General features: G+C 36.3%; 1 protein-coding gene across 10 annotated transcripts in view; it reads left to right on the forward strand.

Moving 5' to 3' along the window:
* RNF111 (ring finger protein 111) overlaps nucleotides 1-20,986 on the forward strand; it is an 86,913-nt gene that overhangs the window by 63,658 nt on the left and 2,269 nt on the right. For 6 of the 10 annotated variants that reach the window (XM_045822966.1, XM_045822973.1, XM_045822967.1 and 3 more), the window contains exons 6-12: nucleotides 2,787-3,106; nucleotides 6,712-6,970; nucleotides 11,354-11,702; nucleotides 13,496-13,648; nucleotides 14,720-14,846; nucleotides 18,425-18,517; nucleotides 19,769-19,864. In XM_045822966.1, the coding sequence (XP_045678922.1) occupies nucleotides 2,787-3,106; nucleotides 6,712-6,970; nucleotides 11,354-11,702; nucleotides 13,496-13,648; nucleotides 14,720-14,846; nucleotides 18,425-18,517; nucleotides 19,769-19,864 (1,397 nt within the window). The remainder of the gene's footprint in view (nucleotides 1-2,786; nucleotides 3,107-6,711; nucleotides 6,971-11,353; nucleotides 11,703-13,495; nucleotides 13,649-14,719; nucleotides 14,847-18,424; nucleotides 18,518-19,768; nucleotides 19,865-20,986) is intronic. The other 4 variants (XM_045822974.1, XM_045822975.1, XM_045822972.1 and 1 more) reach the window with 3 other exon arrangements.

Genomic DNA, 20,986 nt, shown 5'->3' on the forward strand with positions numbered 1-20,986 from the left:
TATTTGATCAGATATCTTTACTTCACTTCTAATTTATGGCAGTTTTCTTTGGTTAGTAACTTAAACAAGAGGAGATTCAGTTGCCTTTACTTTGAGTTGCTACCCTGTTTAAGCAACAAAGAGGTTCTGAACTGTAGGAAAACAGACTGTTAATTTAACTGGAGGCCAAAACTGTACCTTAAGAAGTAGAGCTGTAAGATTTGTCTTCTTTTTGAGGCCATACTGTTAGTGATCTGACCCCTTAAATATCTGTTCAGTCTTAAATATGTTATAGTCATTATGCTGCCTTTTTTTTTGGCTGTGATTTTGTATTTGAAGACAAAGAAGGCACAACAGTCTTTCTGAACAAGTGTGTGTCATATCTGTCACTTCAATCATAGTTTTAGCAGTCCATAGATCTTGTGCTAGTTACAGACTCATTTCTGGAGCCTTAGAGTTACACGTAATCCTTAAATAATTGGATTTATAAAATTAAAAGTGTCAGTTGTGAGGAACCAGGAAGATCATTTAGTTCATCCATTGAATGGATTTAATGTCCCAGAGGTTTTCATTTCTTTTCCTGAAATAACAAAGTAAATGACATTCTCTTGTACAACACTTTGACATGGGGGCTGAGATAAAACCCTAAAAATGCTGCAAGAAGTAAAGTCACTGTAATAATCAGTTATTACTACAAATGTTACACCATATAAGAAATAGGCATTTAATGTTTGATTTAGCATAGCTAAGGTAGGCTGTTGATCATGGTCAATTCCTGATATGCTAGTTGTAACTCTGTCCAGGTTATTCAAGAAATTTGGAATACAAATAAGTGAAAGTTGCTATGGAACTGATTATGAGGTGCTATAATATATGTATTAAGAGGAAATACCTTGCTGACTTTCATAGTTTCATGTTATAAATTACTTGTAATATTTTACCTTCTCAACTGATGCTAATAAGATAGTACTAATCCAAAAAGCAATTAGAGATTTTTTTAAATTTTGTAATTTTTTTTTATCAAAGTTTACAGATTCCTGAATTCTAGTTCCCAGGTTAAGAACCTTTACAAAAGGGTTCAGGAAATTAGCCCAGATGGGCCAGACTAGGAACTTGGAAAAAAAACATACTATACAGATACTACATAACAGGGTTTAGGTCACAGGCCTTCTGTAGAACAGCAAGGACAGGGTAGGGCATGTTTGGGAGGGCAGACCCAGGACAATTACGGGGCATTTGCAATCAAACATATCAACCAGAACCTGAAGCACCAGCACCCCGATTCCTTTATGTGAGCCTGCGAATTCCCTATATTGGTTTAGCCAGTTTTGGTTGGATTTTTGTATTAGTCACCAGAAGGTTCTTAAGTGGTACACTGATCCAGAAGAAATTAGCTATAGGTAGTATGAACCAAGTTGGAGCAGAGTATTCCTGGTTTCAGTTAGTCTAGAAATAAGGCTACAACAGTGGTACTCCAGAATCCTAAGGATTCTGAGTAGGTGCCGCAGGGGTCATGGGGATAATGTGGGAGGAGAAGACAGAACTCTGGGTTCTCCACTCTTTTGATTCATGTATGTGTGTGTGTGTGTACACATCTATAAATGTATATATATTCATACACATAGATACACATATCTATTTTTTTTTTGAGAGAGGGGAAGATAGAGAACCATCAATGTGAGGAAGAAACATCGATTGGTTGCCTCTCTGGTGCACCCCAATCAGGAACCAAACCCACAACCTAGGCATGTGCCCTGACTAGGAATCCAACCGGTGACCCTTCGCTTAGTGGGTCAATGCCAAGCCAACTGAGCCACACTGGTTGGGTTCTAATATCTGTATTTTATGTAAAAAAATTTATCTTCATATTTATTTGTTTTACATAGATTCCACGTGATATGTAGTTCGAAGAGAGGAAGCTGTGTTTGAGATGAGTCTGAAACACTGGGATAGACCGTCAGGGGGCACTTTTTGCAGTTCTGGCATGGAAGAACATACTTTCAGAATAACTCTGGGCATGTGGCAGAGAGCATAATCAGGATTCAGATGTTTCACACCAGAAGACTGTCATATTTTCTAGCAACAACTCTGCAAGGCAGTAATTAGTCTTTTCAATAGATGAGAAAGGTTAATTAACTTTCCTAAGTTCGGATTGCTCACTAAGGTAGAATTGCTCAGGTTTAGACAATCTCAGGGTTAGAACTCAGGCCCATCTGACTCCAAGGTTTTTTCTCTCACTGTTCAACACTAAATCACTAGATTATTATAAGACACCTGTAATTTTTCACAGGTCTGAGTTTAGAGGCCAGAGGAAGGGAAAAGTTGTTGGAAGTTAGTGAGACTTAGCCAGGTATGCTCTTAGTTGGGTGATGATGCCTTAAGAAGAGTTAAGGAAGTATGTATCAGACTGCATTATGCAGTGGTTCATGGAGCTCAGGAGTAGAATCTTTGCCTTGTTGCATGTGATGGAAGGACTCACATAATATTGTAGAATTTTAAAAATGCAACTTCAAACTAGCCATTCATTACGACCTAGGGAAAGGTGATCTATTGCTGTATTTAAACATCATGATAAATAGGAGCTTCCTGAAGAATTTAGGCTTTCAGGAAAATCCTAGTGAAGACACTGCCTGAAATTATATGAGATGTATGTTAAGAATGTGGCACTATCATATTCTTATTTACAGAGATTTGAATTTACTAAACATTTCTTAATTTTTTATTTACTTATTTATATACAGGGCCTATTTTTTACATAGTGATACTTGATCATTTGCTTATTCTGTGCATTTTTTTTCTGTTACAAGATGACTTGAGGAGAACTGCATCTAGTGCTGTAATGGAAAATGGCCCTCCTGCAATGCCAAGGTTACCTTCCTGCTGTCCTCAGCACTCGCCATGTGGAGGGTCGTCACAGAATCACCATGCATTAGGACATCCCCACACAAGTTGCTTTCAACAGCATGGCCACCATTTTCAACACCATCACCACCACCATCATACTCCTCACCCAGCTGTCCCAGTTTCTCCCTCCTTTAGTGATCCTACGTGCCCTGTGGAGAGACCTCCACAAGTACAAGCACCTTGTGGAGCAAATACTAGTTCTGGTACCAGCTACCATGACCAGGTATGTGGAATTTGATGAGTTTTTCTTAAATTTTTAAATAGTGATTTTTTTCCCCAGGAAAACAAATCCTCAACGATAAATTTTATATACTAAATAGCTCACTATTCTGTAGCCCACACAAAAGTGGCCTAATTTAGTGGTCTGTGATTTCTTTTTTCTTAGTTAAATCTCTAGGATTCTTTGATGGTCCTAAATTATTGCAGGTAATTGAAGGGACCAGAAATGTAGAAAATCAGAAATGATACTAGTATTTTTTATTCTGGAATGGTTTTTGGTGTTTTGAGTTAAATACAGGTGAATATGATCTTTGGAATTGTGTTTCAAACAAAGTGTTGAAACTGCAGTGTGAACCTGCATCATGAGAAATTGGGAAATTCTCCCAGTTTTTACCCCTTTACCTCCTATCCTGGAGCTCCTTATACTCACCACTCATCTCTAGAAATAAATAGCCTTCTCAGATGCAGACCTGCGGCAAAGATTCTCAGGAGCAGGTGAAATTTTTCATTAAATGGGGAATTGAAATGTCAGCAAAAAGTTGTAATTCAGTAAATTAGTTGATAGCAGTGAGTGCTTAAAATGTCAAATAATACTAAGTATTGGTGGTCACATGGGATAAATTAAGTCAAATTACATGTGCTATTTTCACTTATTGTGTCGTCTCTGTTTACAATTATGATAAACCTGGGTGGCACATACTTTAAAAAAAAAACAAAATGTAATTTCAAGCTAAAATGGTAACTGACCTATATGCTAGGAAAAAAGTTAAAAAAAAAAGATGAAGGGATTAAGCAAAAAACCCCAAAACTCTCATAGACACAGACAGACAACAGACTGGAGATTGTCAGAGGGAAAAGGGGGTGGCGGGGTAGAAGAGGGTAGAGGGGGGCATAAAGGGAGACTTGATTTGGGGTGGTGGACACACAGTACAGTATACAGACGATGTGTTGCAGGTTCGTACACCTGAAACCTATCATTTTATTAGTGTCACCCCAATTAATTCAATAAAAATTTTTAAAAAGAAAATTCAGAGCAACGGCTTTTCTATATCCCTTGACCTTTCCTGAAGTACTTGCTTCATCTTTAACTTTTGACGGTTATCTCTTCTGGATCTGACAAATTAAAATATAATTAAGAAAGAGGGGTATATCCTTAAAAAAAAATACTGGCTGCTGTCATCAAGAGGAAATGTTAAAGGGTGTAGTGGGAAATATGAATGAAGAGATTTTAGATGATGTTTTGGTTTTGGTAACATTTCTAAGTATTAACATCTGCTGATCATCTAGACCCATTTACTTCTTGGGAGCAAGGAAGCAGAAGGAATACTTTTCAGTGGACTGAATGAAATGCCCTGCTTAAAGCAAAATTTCCTTTTACTAGAAATTTGTGCTGAAGAGGGATTTATAATTATAGTAGAAAATGGTGAAGAAGTAGACTGATTTCTTCCACATTCATTCAAGAGCTGCCAAATGGTGGGTCCTTTGTTCACAGAATATTATTGAAGCAGTAAAGTAATAGAGCTGGTTTGAGAGGTCAGTTGTGTATGCCACATTTTCTTTCGGCCTTACTGACTTAATTATAGGTAAAGTCTTTTACATTTCTGTTCATTGTAAAATAAATATAATCTATCTCTGAGTGGAGGGGTTTGGACTGCACAAAACGTGAGGAAAATCAGCAGGATTGGGCATTCAGTGGTGACAGTGGGGATGAAGGAGAACGAACAGAGGGTGTGTTTTGAATGCAGCTGGAAGACTTGTGCAGACCCTTGGTGGACTCTGAAGTTAGGCACATGCGTGTAGTCGAGGGTACTATGACTATATATGGCTGGAGGATAGATAGCCACTAGTCGAGACTTGTGTGGGCTGAGCAGGAAGTGAGGAGTGAGAGACACAAACTGATCTGAGGATTTGTGATTGTGTGGTGTCTTATGATTGATGCCAGGTGGTGGGCAGGCAGAGAAAGAGTGGGGAGTGTTAAGCCTGACAACAAAGAATTTACAGTGGTCACTTGTCCCCTTGTAGCTCTTTTACTCCTTTGTGTGTAGCTTCTTTATCTTTTGAAAGAATAGTTTAGTGTTGTGCATTACTTACAATCTCTGTAACAAAATAATATTTGCCATTTCTGTACCCATCTTGCTTACACTCCCTTTTCCTTCTAGAATAGAATTGAACGAATTGTTGGAATTGTGGGAAAAAAAAAAGAGTGTTCTCTTTGTTGGTTTTTCCCCCTTTCTTTTTATTCTTTACTTTTAACTTTCCCTTCGGTTCCTTCCAGGAGGACCTTCACCCTACTTACTCACTCTCTGGGAGTGTTCTTAATCAGTGACTGGAGAAGAAGATAGGAAATTTGCTCACCTTCGTAGTATGTTGGTACTTTAGTACATTTACAAAATTTTAGTGTAAATAGGAAAGTAGGGAAAGGATTTGAACCATAAATAAACACTCATGACCTTACAATGTTATTCTTAAACTTTACCCAAATCGAGGATGTGTATTGTATTTGCCAACTCAAAAGGGGGCCAGACATTACCGTAATCAGTTGTAGGCACATAATATAGAAGAAGAAAGGACCCCTTCCTTTTCACCTTCCTGCAGCTTCTCCTGTACCATCTTTTTCCTCCCCTTTTAGCATCTACAGGTTTTTCCTATTGTCCCCTGAGCCTAGAGCCCCCTGAAAGAACAAAGACCACTATGCCTCCTCATTGGACCCTTGGGTGACCTGGGCTTCTAATATTACCCCAGCTTTACCTCCAGCTCCAGCCCCTGTCCTTCCTGTATTGAATGGTTCCTGTATATAATCCCATATTTGGCACCAAATCTTTATATCCTTTAGCTATAGTTTTAAAATTACAGCTGTGGTGAACACTAAGCAAAAGCTTTTGTATTTAAATTACTTGAGAAAACAAAGAAGCAGTTCTTTTTGGAATCTGCTCTAGAGTAGATGATAAAGTGTTTTAATTAGGACTTTTCAAAGTGCTTTTGGGAAAAATCTTAATTACTGCTGAGTAGACTCTTTGGTTTATTTTCCAATTTAGCAAATGGGCCTTCCCTAAAGTCATGTTTCTACTGAAAGGAATTGTATGCCCTTTGTTATCTTGGGTAATGTTTGCCCTATTAGAGGTTCAGTTGAATGCTTGCTACATACAGTTTAGAAATAGGACAGTCAAGTTTTTACCTAGAACCCAAATGTTTCATTAGTGTGATTATGTTTTTTAAATAAGTCCTAACTTACTAATGAGAATTTTGGGATAAAGGAGAATATGGAAGTATGATAGAAAAGTTTTCCATCTTTCTGAGGTCTAGATAATGGAAGAGAAATAGACCTTAAAATAATAATTAACTTTTTTCATCTTGTAGCATTATCTTATGTTTGATTTTTAAAAATTGATTATAGATTTTAAGTATATAATCACTACAATTTTTATGGACTAAGATATACAGTATTTTCTTGGTATTAAGTAGATCTTCACACTAAAAGTTTACCATTTTCAAATTTTTAATTCAAAGATTCTGTTTTCTATATTGCATTAGCACTACTTTCATAACATAACATGAAACAATGTTTTGACCAAACTTTAGAAAGATAAAATACAGTTCCTCTTTGTACAGCAGGCTTTGCCAGTAGACCTGAGCAACAGTAGTATCAGAAGTCATGGAAGTGCTGGTTTTCACGGAGCATCTGCATTTGACCCCTGCTGCCCAGTTTCTTCTTCCCGAGCTGCAATCTTTGGCCATCAGGCTGCTGCTGCTGCCCCGAGCCAGCCATTATCACTAGACGGTTATGGATCAAGCATGGTTGCGCAGCCCCAGCCCCAGCCCCCTGCACAAGCCTCACTGTCATCATGTCGACATTATATGCCACCTCCTTGTAAGTATACACTTAACAGGCAAAAACCTTAGAGGCATATAAATGAAGCATTTACATTCCTCCATGAAATAACTGTTCAACAATCTTAATTTATGGATTTTTAGTATTTCCTTGGCCTAAGACTGGGGTGCATTTTTCCCATTTCATCTTCCCTTCACCCCACATCCTTAAACAGTCTTCTAAGGCAAAAAGGTCAGATGTTATTTAAAAGGGTCAGGAAAATTAAAAAGTATCTTCTTTTATTTTACATTCTGACATTTACATTTTAGTATCTATGAAATTAAGATACATTTAAAGGCACATTAGAACCCTATATAAGGAAGTTTTAGGAAATTTAGGTTTATCCTTTCCGAGTAATGGGGAATTTGGAAGTTTAGTAGTTGTTTCCAGACAGAGGAAGTAAATCTTGAATAAGAATTCTAAGCTTAACTGGGGCATTAGAATTCCTTGACAAAAGCTTTACAAATGCAAAAGAGGTTTTCCATACTCGTTTGATGCAGGCAATTAAAATGGAATCAGCTATGACTTTTCTAAAGAAATTGAAATCTATTATATCATAAGAAATGAGAAATGCCCTTAGGCTATGTAACATATGTTTGCTACCTTGTTAAATCAGACTAATAATCAAATGGAAACCTAAATACTTTGATTTAAAAACTGGAAATTCATGCCAGGAATAAACCAAGCTTTTGTTCTGATTACATGCAAGGGATAATTTTCAGTTTTTTATGTCCTTAGATTTATTCTTTCATTTCTGTAATTTTTAAAGTCTGTATGCTGTAGACATAACTAGAGTTGAACCAGAATTTGTAAAGTGAAACCTGGTGATATATCATTTATCATTACAGTAATGCAACTTAACATTTAGAGTGTAAGCTGGAAAACAGGTTTTGAAACAAGTTTTGCAAAGCATTGACAAATGGGCAGATTCTGTGTATGAATACTTTGTATGATATATTTACATAGGCTGATTTGTAGTACTTGCTGATACTCATCTTCAGTTGATTATCTTTTTGGGGGTACTCAAAATGTGTGGTTTTGTGTCTCTCCTCTTTAAAAATAATATGCTGAGACATTTCATAGTAAATCCATTTCTTTTTAAATGTCCTAATAAAGAAAGAAATGTTTTAGACAAACTTGATTTATCATAAAAGTAAGTTGTGTAGTATACATCCTAAGAAGTTCAAACTGTAGAATGATGTAAAATGAGAAGTTAAAAGCCCTTCTCCCCATATCCCACTAATCTTAATACATCAGAGGTAGGAAGTATTTATAGCTTATTATAAAACCTGTTAGAAACTTTATTTTTACACATACACAAATGTACACATACACAAATGTATGTGCATATGCATATGTGTGTGTGAATGTATATATATATGTATACACTTTATACATACATGTTTAGAGATGGGGGAGGGAGGAAGAGAGACAAACATCACTGTGCGAGAGACACATGGATCTGTTGCCTGTCACACGCCCCCAACTGGGGACTTGGCCTGAAACCCAGATATGTTCCCTGACTGGGAATCAAACTGGCGACCTTTCAGTTTGCAGGTTGGTGTTCAGTCCACTGAGCCACACCAGCCAGGGCCATATATACATATACATATATATATATATATATATATATATATATATATATATATATATATATATATATATATAATGGGATCGTAGTAAACAATTTGCTTCTTGCTTTTTGATCTGTCGATGATTTTAAACTTAACAGTGCATCAAGATTTTTCCTATATTAACACATAAAATTTAGCTCATTGTTTTTAATACCTTTATAATATTCCATTATATATTAAATCAGTCCTTTGTTGATGGACATTTAAATTGTTTGTAGTTTTTCAGTCTCTCTGTAGGATAACTTCCTAGGAATGAGATTGCTGGGTCAAAGTAACATATTGAACTTTTAGGAAGTAATATCAAGAACTTTTCTTTTTTAACTGACAAGAACACATAAAATAGAGAAGGGAGGGAAATTGTCTGTAGGAATGCAGAATGTCATTTTTCTATAGTGTTTAGTAGTCTGTTTTGGGTAGATAAACAGTGAATTCTAATGATTTATGTTCTCACCACACACAGAAAGAAGGTAACTATGTGAGGTGATGGATGTGTGTAATTAACCTGATTGTTATAATTATTTCACAAAGTATACATGTCATATCATATTGTACACTTTAAATATATACTATTGTATTTGTTAATTATATCTCAATAAAGATGAAAAATAAAACAATTGCTGAAGAGTTAAATAAATTCATTCTGAAACAAAACTTTAAAATTTTGTAATATTTGTGAGCATTATTTTTTCCATAATGATTATAGAAACCTTTGAAATGAAACTGAAAAAAGTGCTCTGTGACTTCTTAGAATAAAGCATTAATTTGAAAACATAACTTTTAGGGAAAAAAGTTAAAAAATTTGTCTCACAACCTTGTTGAGCTGGTGAAAGTTTTCTTGAAATATATGGTAGCAAGGTTTCCTTTGAAAATAGGGCTAAGTGAGTGTTTGTGCTAACCTGCTGACTGAATCAACAGTTAGAGAATGAAGGAAAGTCTTCTATAATGAAACTGAAGAATGGCCATAGCTTCATACCAGACTACTGAGAAAATCTTCCAACTAAGATGAGATTCAAACTGAAATCCAAGGAGAAGACAACTGTCTTTTTAGACTTCGAACAGATGTGTATCTCTCAGAGTAAGAGAGAGATACATTCTTCAGAGGGACTTGCATCAGTCACTGTGAAACATGAAGATTCAGAGTGAAGAAATGGGGGAGATTATCGTTATAAAGGGCTGATTTCCATGACGTGTGCCTGGCAAATACATCTCTTCACTTTCTCAATGTAGTGCAGGAAAAATGGCACGGGGTGGGGAAAGGGACAAGCAGCAATTAAAGAGTATCTTTGCAGTCTTGCCCAGAAGGACTCTCAAGTCCCCTACCCTTCTATAGTGCTCTATACCAGTCAGTCATAGAGGAAAACACGGTTTATGTATTTAGAAATATATAATATACACATTTGACTACACAAAAGCAAGAAAACTTGTGAATGGCTGTAATTAACAAAAGACGATTTGGGAAAATGTTTATGCCTTATGTATACAAAAAATAGTTACAAATTAACAAGAAAAAGGTGAACAGTAGGCTAGGAATATGAATGGGTAATTTTGGAAGAAACATAAATGGTTAATAAGTACAAGATTTTTCTCAGATGGGCATTTTAAAAATTTAGTGATAGTGTAGGGGTAATCAAGTACTCGTGTACTGTTAATGGAAATACTAATTACAGTAACCTTTTGGGAAGGGTGTTTTGTCAGCTGGTATCTGATTTATTCTCTTAGATTCAGAACTGCTTATAGGGATTTATGTTACAATAATTGTCCATAATTACTGTAGTGTGTGTGTGCACGTGCACACTAGTACATGGGTATATGAAACAGTGTGAGCACAAGGTGGATCATACACTCAGATGTTTAATGCAGCATTTGGGTTGCTTTTATTTTGTTAAAAATATTAGACTTTATCTTATTTTTTAAAGATTTATTTATTTATTGACAGGGAGAGAAACATCGATGGGCAAGAGAGGCATAGAGTACTTGCCTCTCGCATGCCCCCTACTAGGGACCTGGCCTGCAGCCGAGACTTGTGTGCTGACCAGGAATCAAACCAGCAATCTTTTGGTTTACAAGATGGAGCTCAATCCACTGAACCACACTAGCCAAGGCTAAACTTTAATTTTTAGAACAGTTTTAGATTTAGAGAAAACTTGAGATCATAGCTCAGAGAGTTCCTGTATACCCTACATCTAGTTTTTCCTGTTATTAATATCTCACATTACTATAGTTCATTTGATAAAAGTAACCAATATTGGTATTTTTTAATATTTATTTTAGAGGAAGGGAGAGAGAGGCATCAATTTGTTATTTCCACTTATTTATGCTTTCATTGGTTGATTCTTGTGTGTGCCCTGACCAGGGATTGAACCCACAACCTTGGCATATCAGGATGATGCTCCAACCAACTAAGCTACCTGGCCAGGACGATATATTATTGTTAACTAAATTCCATGGTTTTCTCAGACTTACTAGTTTTACCTAGCTTCTAATTTTTATCAATGGAAATTTCTTCAATAAATGTTGGTACATTCCTGTAGTAGAATACTGTGAGGCTGTGAATGAAGTAAAGATATAAATATCGACATGAGAAGATACTGAAGATTATTCAGAGAAAGCAGGATGCAGAGCGGAATTGAACAGACTTGATAAAGTATTCATAAAAATTAAGTACATGCCAATATATTTATTTAATCCAGCGGTATTATATAATAGCAATATGTACTCAACTGCGTGGTGCCTGTGTTTTTCTCTACAGATGCTTCTTTGACAAGACCACTTCATCATCAAGCCTCTGCCTGCCCCCACTCTCATGGAAACCCTCCTCCTCAGACTCAGCCTCCACCCCAAGTGGATTATGTTATTCCTCATCCTGTCCATGCTTTTCATTCTCAAATGTCTTCTCATGCAACATCTCACCCGGTGGCACCCCCACCCCCAACTCATTTAGCCAGCACAGCTGCACCAATCCCTCAGCATCTTCCTCCCTCACACCAGCCAATTTCACACCATATTCCAGCCACAGCACCTCCAGCACAGAGACTACATCCTCATGAGGTGATGCAGAGGATGGAAGTGCAAAGGAGGAGGATGATGCAGCATCCAACGTATGTTTCACGTTTTTAAAAAGATAATCACACTTTATTGATGTTATTTCTGTCTCTACTGGTCTTTAAAATGATGAAATCTGTAGAAGTGGTGGAACTATATTAAATTCTCAGTTCAGTAGGAAATTAATCCCTTACTAACCAGAATCTTCCTCTTATCCTGAGTTGTAGGTGTTGATGAAACAATTTTATATCAGGTTATTTAGTGAATCAAACCATTTTCAGGATAGGATGCAGGGTCATTTATTTTTGCAAACCAATCCCTTGTTTATTTCTGTACTATTCCGTAGTAAAGGAAAATGTAGAGTTGATGATCCTGGGGAACAAGATATAAGATTATGGTAGACATAATTTGATTTATTATATGTTACCGATCAAAAGAAAGAAGAGTATCAGTAGCATTTTTGGATATTGATATTGAAAAACTAGTCTTTAGCATATTTATAAATTTAAACACTAAAATATTACAATCCACAAATAAAAGATTATAATCGAACTTTTCATTTTGCAAATTCAGGATCTGATTTTCTAATTTAGGGCAGTAAACTCTGTTGGTCTAATTCTGCCTACCTATTTTTTTATTTATTATTTATTTTAGAGAGGGGTAGGGGAGAGAGACATAAGTTTGTTGTTCTACTTATTTATACATTCATTGGTTGGTTTCTTGTATGTGCCCTGACCAGAGATCGAACCCTCAACCTTGGGGTATGGGACAGTACTCTAACCACTGTACTACCCAGCCAGGGCTGCCTACCTGTTTTTGTAAATAAAGTTTTATAGGAAAACAACTACATTTGTTTGTTTATGTATTGTCTATGGCTTTTTTCACATTTCAAAGACTAAATTAAGTAGTTACAACAGAGACCAGGTGGCCTATAGAGCCAGCAGTATGTGCTTCTTGGCCCCTACAGAATGTTTGCAAAACTCTTGATATCCTCAATGACCTAGTACTTGTGTAGCTGTTTCCTTTAGTTATATAACCTAAGATTATGTCCAGAATCTCTGGCAGCTATTGCAGCTCTAATATAGTAACCCTTATATAGAAAGTTGCCAATGTAACATTCGTGTCTTCTAGTATACTTTTTCTAGTCATTAAGATTAAAAATGCAAACTCTGTGTGTTAAAAACTAATAGAAAAGAAAAATTACACTATAAAAATTACTACCTGGAACTTTAAAAAAATATTTAAAACCTCATGACCATTTACATTTGTAAATTTGACTGATTTAAGACTAGAAAGAGAAAAGGTAATAATCTGGGATGCAGAATAAAGACTCCGAATGGAGCTGCTAACACTTTCTCAGATCTTAGATAACATGTACTTGGCATATCTTTGAAAAAAATGAACAAGGTTAAAATGCTTTTCTCCTAAAAGTTTTATCCATTAAAGTGGATGAATGTTATAATACAAAAGTGAAGCAAACAAAATAGCCTCCATTTTTCTGCCTAAATGTTTACATAAAATAACTTCTTTTTGCCTGCAGTATTTGCTGGGTTATTTAAATTTTTTAATTTTATTTTTATCCAATTCCTATTTAAAATACTGTAAAGAAGGTATACAAAGTAATGTTAAAATTGCCTTTTTCCTTAGATGATGTTTGAATTGGAGGCATTGTAATAAAAGGGCAGTGAGAATTTTGCAGATTATGGTTTCTTGATTGATTATTAATCATTAATTTTATGTGACTTTTTAAAATTTGTTATAATTTTATGACTGATCTATAGATGTTTGTAATATTAATACCAGATTGTTTCCTACATTAAGAAATAACCAATTATTCAATTATTTCCAGTGGTCTTTTTGTGTTCTGTGTTTCCAGGCGGGCACATGAACGCCCCCCACCCCATCCGCACAGGATGCACCCAAACTATGGTCATGGGCATCATATTCATGTGCCTCAGACTATGTCCTCACATCCTCGACAGGCTCCAGAGAGGTCTGCCTGGTCAGTATCTTGTTTATTTTAAAGTTCTGCTCAGCAGCTTGTAGTAAAAACTATGAGAAGAGATGTTTTGTAGTGGAATGCCATGTAGAATGCTGATGGGGAGAAACTGAATTGCAGCCTAGCTTTGAGTGGGTGAGTTAAAGAGACCTGGAGATGAAAGTGTAGGAGCTCCAGTTCTGGGTCAGGAAACCATGTCAAACAGGAGTAGGGCTTTTCTGTTTTGTTTTGTTTTGTTTTGTTTTTCAGGGTTGTCTAGCATCAAAATTAACTCCCTAAGGGGATCCTATTTTTCACAAGTTCTTTACCCACCTTTGTACTCAAATTTGCCTTAGAACTCCTAACTGCTGCTATTGACAAGGGAAATCCAGCCTCCTAGGCCTCTGGTCTTTTTCTAGAAGAATGGAAGCAGATTTGCATTAATTTTCTTTCTGAATCTGTTGTCTGTAGGCAGTGGGTTGAGATCCTGACCCACAGGACTTTTGAGGCACAATATAAAATGAGAATAAATCAAGATTTGGCATTTACCAATTCTGTTTCTAAAATTTTGTATACCCTTGCTTTATAAGGTATAGAAATCTTTGCTTTCCTCATTATCTTTGATGCCAACAACCCAGAGACACTATACGACAAATGCAGGAGCATCTGTAACATTCATGTAAACCAAAAAAGTGAACTGTTTTGTGTGCTAAAGTAGAATCAGACTTTTAGATTGGAAGGAACCTTCGGAGCCATTCAACATTCAGTTGACCTTTGACAAATGGGTGTGGGTTCATGCAGTCCTCACCCATGTTGTTCAAGGGTCAACTGTATTTCTTTCCTTTGTAAGATGTGAAACTATGTACAAATTGCTTTGGGCCTCCTGGTTACAAAATTGAATTTTTGGGTCTTAATTTCTGCAACGAATTTGAAATTATTAGTTAAATCTTTTTGACTAAATTATTTTTTCTCAACTTACATCTATTAAGAAACTTTAGAGTACTTTTAAAAATGTAAACGCACTCCCTCATTTCTGTTGATAATAAAGACACTGCAAGGATGGCTGAAAGTTAAACTAGAATCATTCTTTGTCAGGGAGCTGGGAATTGAAGCTGGAGTGACCGCAGCTACTTACACACCTGGAGCTTTGCACCCTCACTTGGCCCATTACCATGCACCACCTCGACTTCATCACCTCCAATTAGGAGCACTTCCTTTAATGGTAAAATAAAAGTTTTCCAAAATTCTGACATATTCTTCTTAAAGGATTTCTTTTTTCCTAAATTAAATATTTATTGGAAGTATTTTCAGTGTATTAGTTGTTGTAGGTGTCTATAGAATTTGAAGATTGTTGTAGGAAATTGTGTTAGGAAAAGGTATTAGATATATTAATAGCTGTATGTATTGTAAAATTCTTCTTAATGTAAAAATGGCAGTTTTTTCTTTTATACCAAGATGACAATCTTGGCCCACCATCACTAGGACATGTGATTTATTTTTCATAATGCTAAGTCGTCTGTTCTGATGCATTCATACTGTATTCTCTGATTTACAGAAGGGCTATATTAATTCTCTATATCTGATTTGAACAGAATCAGATTTTGTTGATACCAGTTTGTATTCTAAAGAACAAGTTCAGCAAAAATATGTTGTTTGCTATTCATAAAACATACTAGTTATAAAAGTGGCACAGAGAAGGGAGTAGTTCGGTCTTGTGGTGGTAGAGACACTGCAGGGAAGGTTTCCGTGATGCTGTGTTATGCACGTGACTTCTCAGGCTTTGGAACTGAGAATGGTGCTCTTACAGTGGTTATGGCATATAAAGAGCTGTCAAATAGAGTAAGTATAGCAACTCCAAGTAAGTTGGAATTTCTAGCTCTTAAGGGTGAAGGTAAATTAGCAATATGAAATAATGTTGCCCTGCCAAGAATCTGTGATTCATGAACCTTTGAAATAGAAAGGTCTTGATTGTATTTCTGTTTTAGAGTGATTTAATCAGATTGTACTTAGCAAAACCCCCTCCTCAACTGTGCGGAAAATTGATTTCAGGGTGGGAGGAAGGAACTAGTTAACACATTATGATGGAAGAGGTAATGTTGATAAATCCCTGAACAAAGGCAATGGCAGTTGCCATAAAAATGACGGGACACATTTGAGTGATATTTAGGATGACTTTGAGATTCCTAGCTTGGGTTATTAGGTATGTCGTTGTGCCATTCACTGAGCTGGAGATTAGATGATGGTTTAAGGAGGGGTTAGGTGAGTTAGGTTCAGATGTACTGAATCTGAGATAACTGTGTGTATCAAGGTGGAATGTCCAGTAGGAAGTTAAGTTTATGGTTTGGGCTTCAAACCACAAACTGATACTTGAGTTAGAGATGTGCTCAGCCAGTGTATGCTATGTATGTGTCACATATCTGTCATAATGCAGGAATCTATGGCAGAGGATTAGATTTCCAGGAAAAATGCGTAGACAAGAGATTGAAAAAACCCTTGGGGAACGATAATGCTGTACTTAAAACAAAGGGTTTTGAGAACTGACTGGAGAAGTTGAGGAGAAACAAAGGTAGAATAATGTCAAAATAATATAGTCAGTAGTGTCTTACCCCCAAAAAATGAAGTTTGAAAAATGTGGAATGCATTTATTTGGCATTGGAGCTGTTATTGGTGACTTTTGTCAGGGTGGTTTTAGTAGTGGTGAGGGACGGAGATGGGGTGCTCCTAGATCACAGTAAGGAAGGCGGGAATGCGAGGATGCTGAACACCAGGTGCTTGAATGTGAGCTTGGCTGTGGAGGGAAGGTGGGCAGTACGGTTGAAAATCAGAGCAGGATTAAGAAGTTGACTTAGGTTTAGAGAAACTTGAAGGTATTTTAGATTTAAGGCAACAACATTAGAGAGGACTTGTTTGGAAATACTGAAGAGAGGGGTGGAATACCCAGGGTGCAGAAACAAGAGAAGGGATCAGGTGATAGAGATGAACTTTGAATAGGAGAAAGAGGAAGTTCATCCATAAAAGCCAGAGAAAGTAGACTCGGGAGGGTTTACAAGGAGATGAAGGTTTATATAATTTGGGGGCATGAGTTACTTTCTGATTACTTTTCTTTCTTTCTTTTTTTTTTTTCATTTCCTTGGAGATGTGTAGGGGGTTGGGTTATCTGCTGAGAGCTGAGCAATATTGATCTGGATTATAAGGAAAGTTGGAAATATTTATATAATAGGCAATTTGAAGGTTAAAAGTTATTGCTTATTTTAAACTCTTTACCATTATATGTCTTTTAAAGCTATAAAAATTGTTGGAGGTTTGCTGTGATTCAGTGGAGGTTGATTTAAAAATAGTTTTGGAGAATTACATATACAGATGGAAGAATGGTGCTCTATCCTAGAATCCTCCCTTTTCTAATAGAGTCGACCTGCTATTCACAGTAGTTATGTTTTGTAAAGTTGCTGCAAATGCTAAGTGAATACTGAGCTGTTATTCCCAGGGTAGATACAGAGTTAGGCTACAGCAAGCCTCTGGTCATAACACATATCAGTGCATAACCTTGTTTTAATGTGTATTTCTGTCTGAAGGTACTTTATTTGATGTATATTGTTGACTCATTAACATTGAACTCAGAGCCAACAACACCGTAACTCATGCCTAAATGAAGCTTGTCTACACATATTTCATCAATAAGGCACATCACAGCCTTCTTGCACTTAAAAGCAATAGCCAGCACTTAAGCAGTATGCATGGGTCCCATTTTAAACAACAAAATCACCAATGAAAAGCACAAAAATGCAAACAACATTATACTAAACAGATCACAAAAAAGACACTTGTTGATAGTGTAAGAGCTGAAACAAGAAGGCAGAGCCATATTCTGCCTCAGCTGTGGACACACGTGTTGGGCATCCCCCACTTTTCACTGCTTTGTGCCTGTACAGGAATGATTGTGAGAGCACCAGTACTGGTTTTGGAGTCAGAAGTACGTTTTATCAAGTAGGCGAATTCACCAATGAGGGATCTGTGAAGAATGAGAATTGACCACACCTAACAAAAAATTAGAAAACACTGTTAAAACTTTCTCTAACAGAGCCAAACAAAAAGTGGAGTAGGGCTGCTTTTGGCAATTTAGTGAATTAGAGGATAGGATATGAAACTTTTATCTTGAAGTTAAGTTTTGTTGGAAAATTTTATCCATTTCTATAGCTTAATACTGTTTGATAAAGCTCTCTGAGATTGAGAAGATCTTAACGAAAATTTTACTCTTGCCCTGACGGGCATGGCTCAGTGGGAAGGGCATCGTCCCACAAAGTAAAAAGGTCACTGGTTCAATTTCTCATCAGGGCACAGGTCTGAGTTATGGGCCAGGTCCCTGTTGGGGGCGTGAGAGCTACTGATGTTTCTCTCCTTCTGTTTTTCCTTCACTTACACATCTCTCTAGAACTAAATAAACAAAAACTCAAAAAATGAAAAAAAATTTTACTCTTAATACGTTTAGGCTACCATCAGTCTTGATTGGGTATTTTGTACTTAGGATTCTTCATGCAAAATAAAACAAGCGTAAGAAACCTGTTGCCTCATGCAGCAGCTATTTCTTTCTTTTTCATCTGACTTACATTTTCAGAACTGTTAGATAAAAGATTATAGTTGGAGAGGAACCTAACCTTGTAACAGAATGCTTAGTTATACAGACTTATTGAAGCTGAGTTTTGTGAGGAGCTGAGTAGAGACAAGTGTCTCAATTATTCAGTGTTAACAGTAGAACTGGAGCTGGTGCTAAATTGGTTTAACTTATCTCTTCTGTTAAAATAGGTTCCTGACATGGCAGGCTACCCTCATATCCGATACATTTCATCAGGCTTGGATGGAACATCATTCAGAGGTCCTTTCAGGGGCAATTTCGAGGTATGTAATAAAATTAATGAAGATATTCACCACAATACCTTTAATGCACAGGGAGAATATATGTATTATTAATACAGTTATGTAGGGATGCTGCAGTGACTGGGCATCAGAAGGCAGTAAAATGTCTGAATTTTGTATATTGCTTTTAGGGGCTATTATAGAAATGTTTATAAGCAATATTAATCTTTTTTTAAAGATTTTATTTATTTATTTTTTTCAGAGCGAGAGAAAGGGAGGGAGATAAACAGCAATATGTGGTTGCCTCTTGTGCCCTCTCCATGGGGACCTGGCCTGCAGCGTAGGCATATGCCCTGCCTGGGAATTGTACTGGCGACACTTTGGATTACGGGCTGGCACTCAATCTGTTGAGTCACACAAGCCAGGGCAGCAGTATTAATCTTAGTGTCAAAAGTTACCCAAGGGCCCTGGCTGGTCTGGCTGAGTGGGTTGAGCACTGACCCGCAAACCAAAAGGTTTTGGGTTCGATTCCCGGTCGGGGCACATGCTTGTGTTGTGGGCCAGGTCCCCAGTTGGGGGTGTGCAAGAGGACCGGTCAGTCACACAGCAATGTTTTTCTTTCTCCTTTCCCCGTTTTTGGAGAATAAACAAATAAAATCTTTTAAAAAAAGAAAATAAGTAAAATATTTTTTAAAAATTACCCAAGGATTTCAAGAAGAGTAAATGAAAATAATTAATTTGAGAAATGTGGAAATTTATTAAATCAATTTAAATATCAAATAAATAACCATACTATTAAATGTTAGGGGGGGCAACCTTAATGCTTTTGACTAAGCTTAATATTTAGAAAAATATTGCTGGAGATAAAGTAATTTCATTTGTAGCTAAATATCTTCTTGAATTTTCAGGGAGAACAGGTCATTTGAATGTGATTTCAAGTTTTGGTTTATATCTTCATGTCAGTTTGTAAGTTGGAGTCGGTTGGACTTAGAGCTGTTGGTGGATTTGTGCCCTGTTTTGCCGTCACGGTTTCTTCTTCCACGGGCGCGCACACTGCCTTACGTAGTGCCCTGTGGGGATGTTACCCTGGTCTGTGAGAATAACTTTCTCATTCCACTTCTAATTGGCTGAGAAAAAAATTATATGCCTTGTGCCTTACTGTCTATGGCTTTTTAAACACTGTATTTACATTGCAGGTTTATAAATATGGAACTTGATTTCTTTTGCAATATTAACAGTGCTGTCCCAGGAAAATCGTCTTGGCTTTTAATACTAGTTATTCTTTACCTTCAGGAACTGATTCACTTGGAAGAAAGATTAGGAAACGTCAATCGTGGAGCATCCCAGGGAACGATCGAAAGATGTACATATCCACATAAATACAAAAAGGTAAGAATGTATTCTGTGAAATGTCTGCATTGTTATTAAAATGCATACAATTTAATATGGACCCTTTAGTTTGTGCGGTATAGCAACTACATTATTTATTATTAGAACAGTATATGGATATAATTTTAAAAATTCAAAATATAAAAATATATACTATGAAGCTTCTTACCCTGCTAACTAACCCCAGTCTTCCTTCTCAGAAGAAAAATCATGGTTAAGGATTTCTTAGGTAATCCTCAAATATTTTTATGTGCTTATAATAATGTGCATTTTTTTTTCCACTTCCAAGAATATCACAAAGGGGATGGAATGCACACAGTTTGGCACATTTTATTCTCATTCTTCATCTTCACTCACAGATTACCCGCATTCTTTCTTCAATAGCATAGACAGAATTCCGCCACATGGCAGTGCCATAACTCAACTAGCCACTTACTTCAGTGGACATTTAGTTGATTGACATTTCTTATATTCTATCCCCAATTTCTTGTGTAGTATTATATCTAGAAGTGATGGAGTAGACATGTTAAATAAGTTTCTTTCAACAAACAATGTTCTGTGCTCTATAGAGAATAATAAAATGTATTGTTCTTTGTATTTTTCACCTGTTTTCCAAGAGTATTAACAAGGTGTTACTGCTAAATTTAAGTCCTTTCAACTGTCTAAGCTAAATACTACTTAAATAATACTAAATTAATTATCATTAATTAATTGGAAGTATTATGATAATTAATTAATTCTCATTAATTAATTATCATTAATTAATTTGGGTGGTTTTGGTATATGTACTGCATACTAACCTCAGATGGCGCCACCAGAGCTCCAATTTGGGTGGTTTTTGAAACATTTATTAGTAAAATAAAGTTTCTTTAGCTATGTCCATGATAGGACAGAAATGGAGTTTATATTATGTATCATCTTTATTGTGGATTAAAAGTAATAGATTTCAAACTCATGGTTTGCTACCTTCAACGTTGTTTTTGATGCTGATTATTTAAGGGTTTTACAAGAACACTTAGTTGATGATAGCCACTTGACTCATCCATTAATTCATGACAGTCATACCTGGGAGATAAGTTGTGGGTGAATGTGTGGTTTTGTTTTATTTTGTTTTTCAAGTAT

The sequence above is a fragment of the Phyllostomus hastatus genome, unplaced genomic scaffold, assembly GCF_019186645.2.
Source record: "Phyllostomus hastatus isolate PE091 unplaced genomic scaffold, TTU_PhHast_1.1 phas_scaffold_501, whole genome shotgun sequence".
NCBI classification, from domain to species: Eukaryota; Metazoa; Chordata; class Mammalia; order Chiroptera; family Phyllostomidae; genus Phyllostomus; species Phyllostomus hastatus.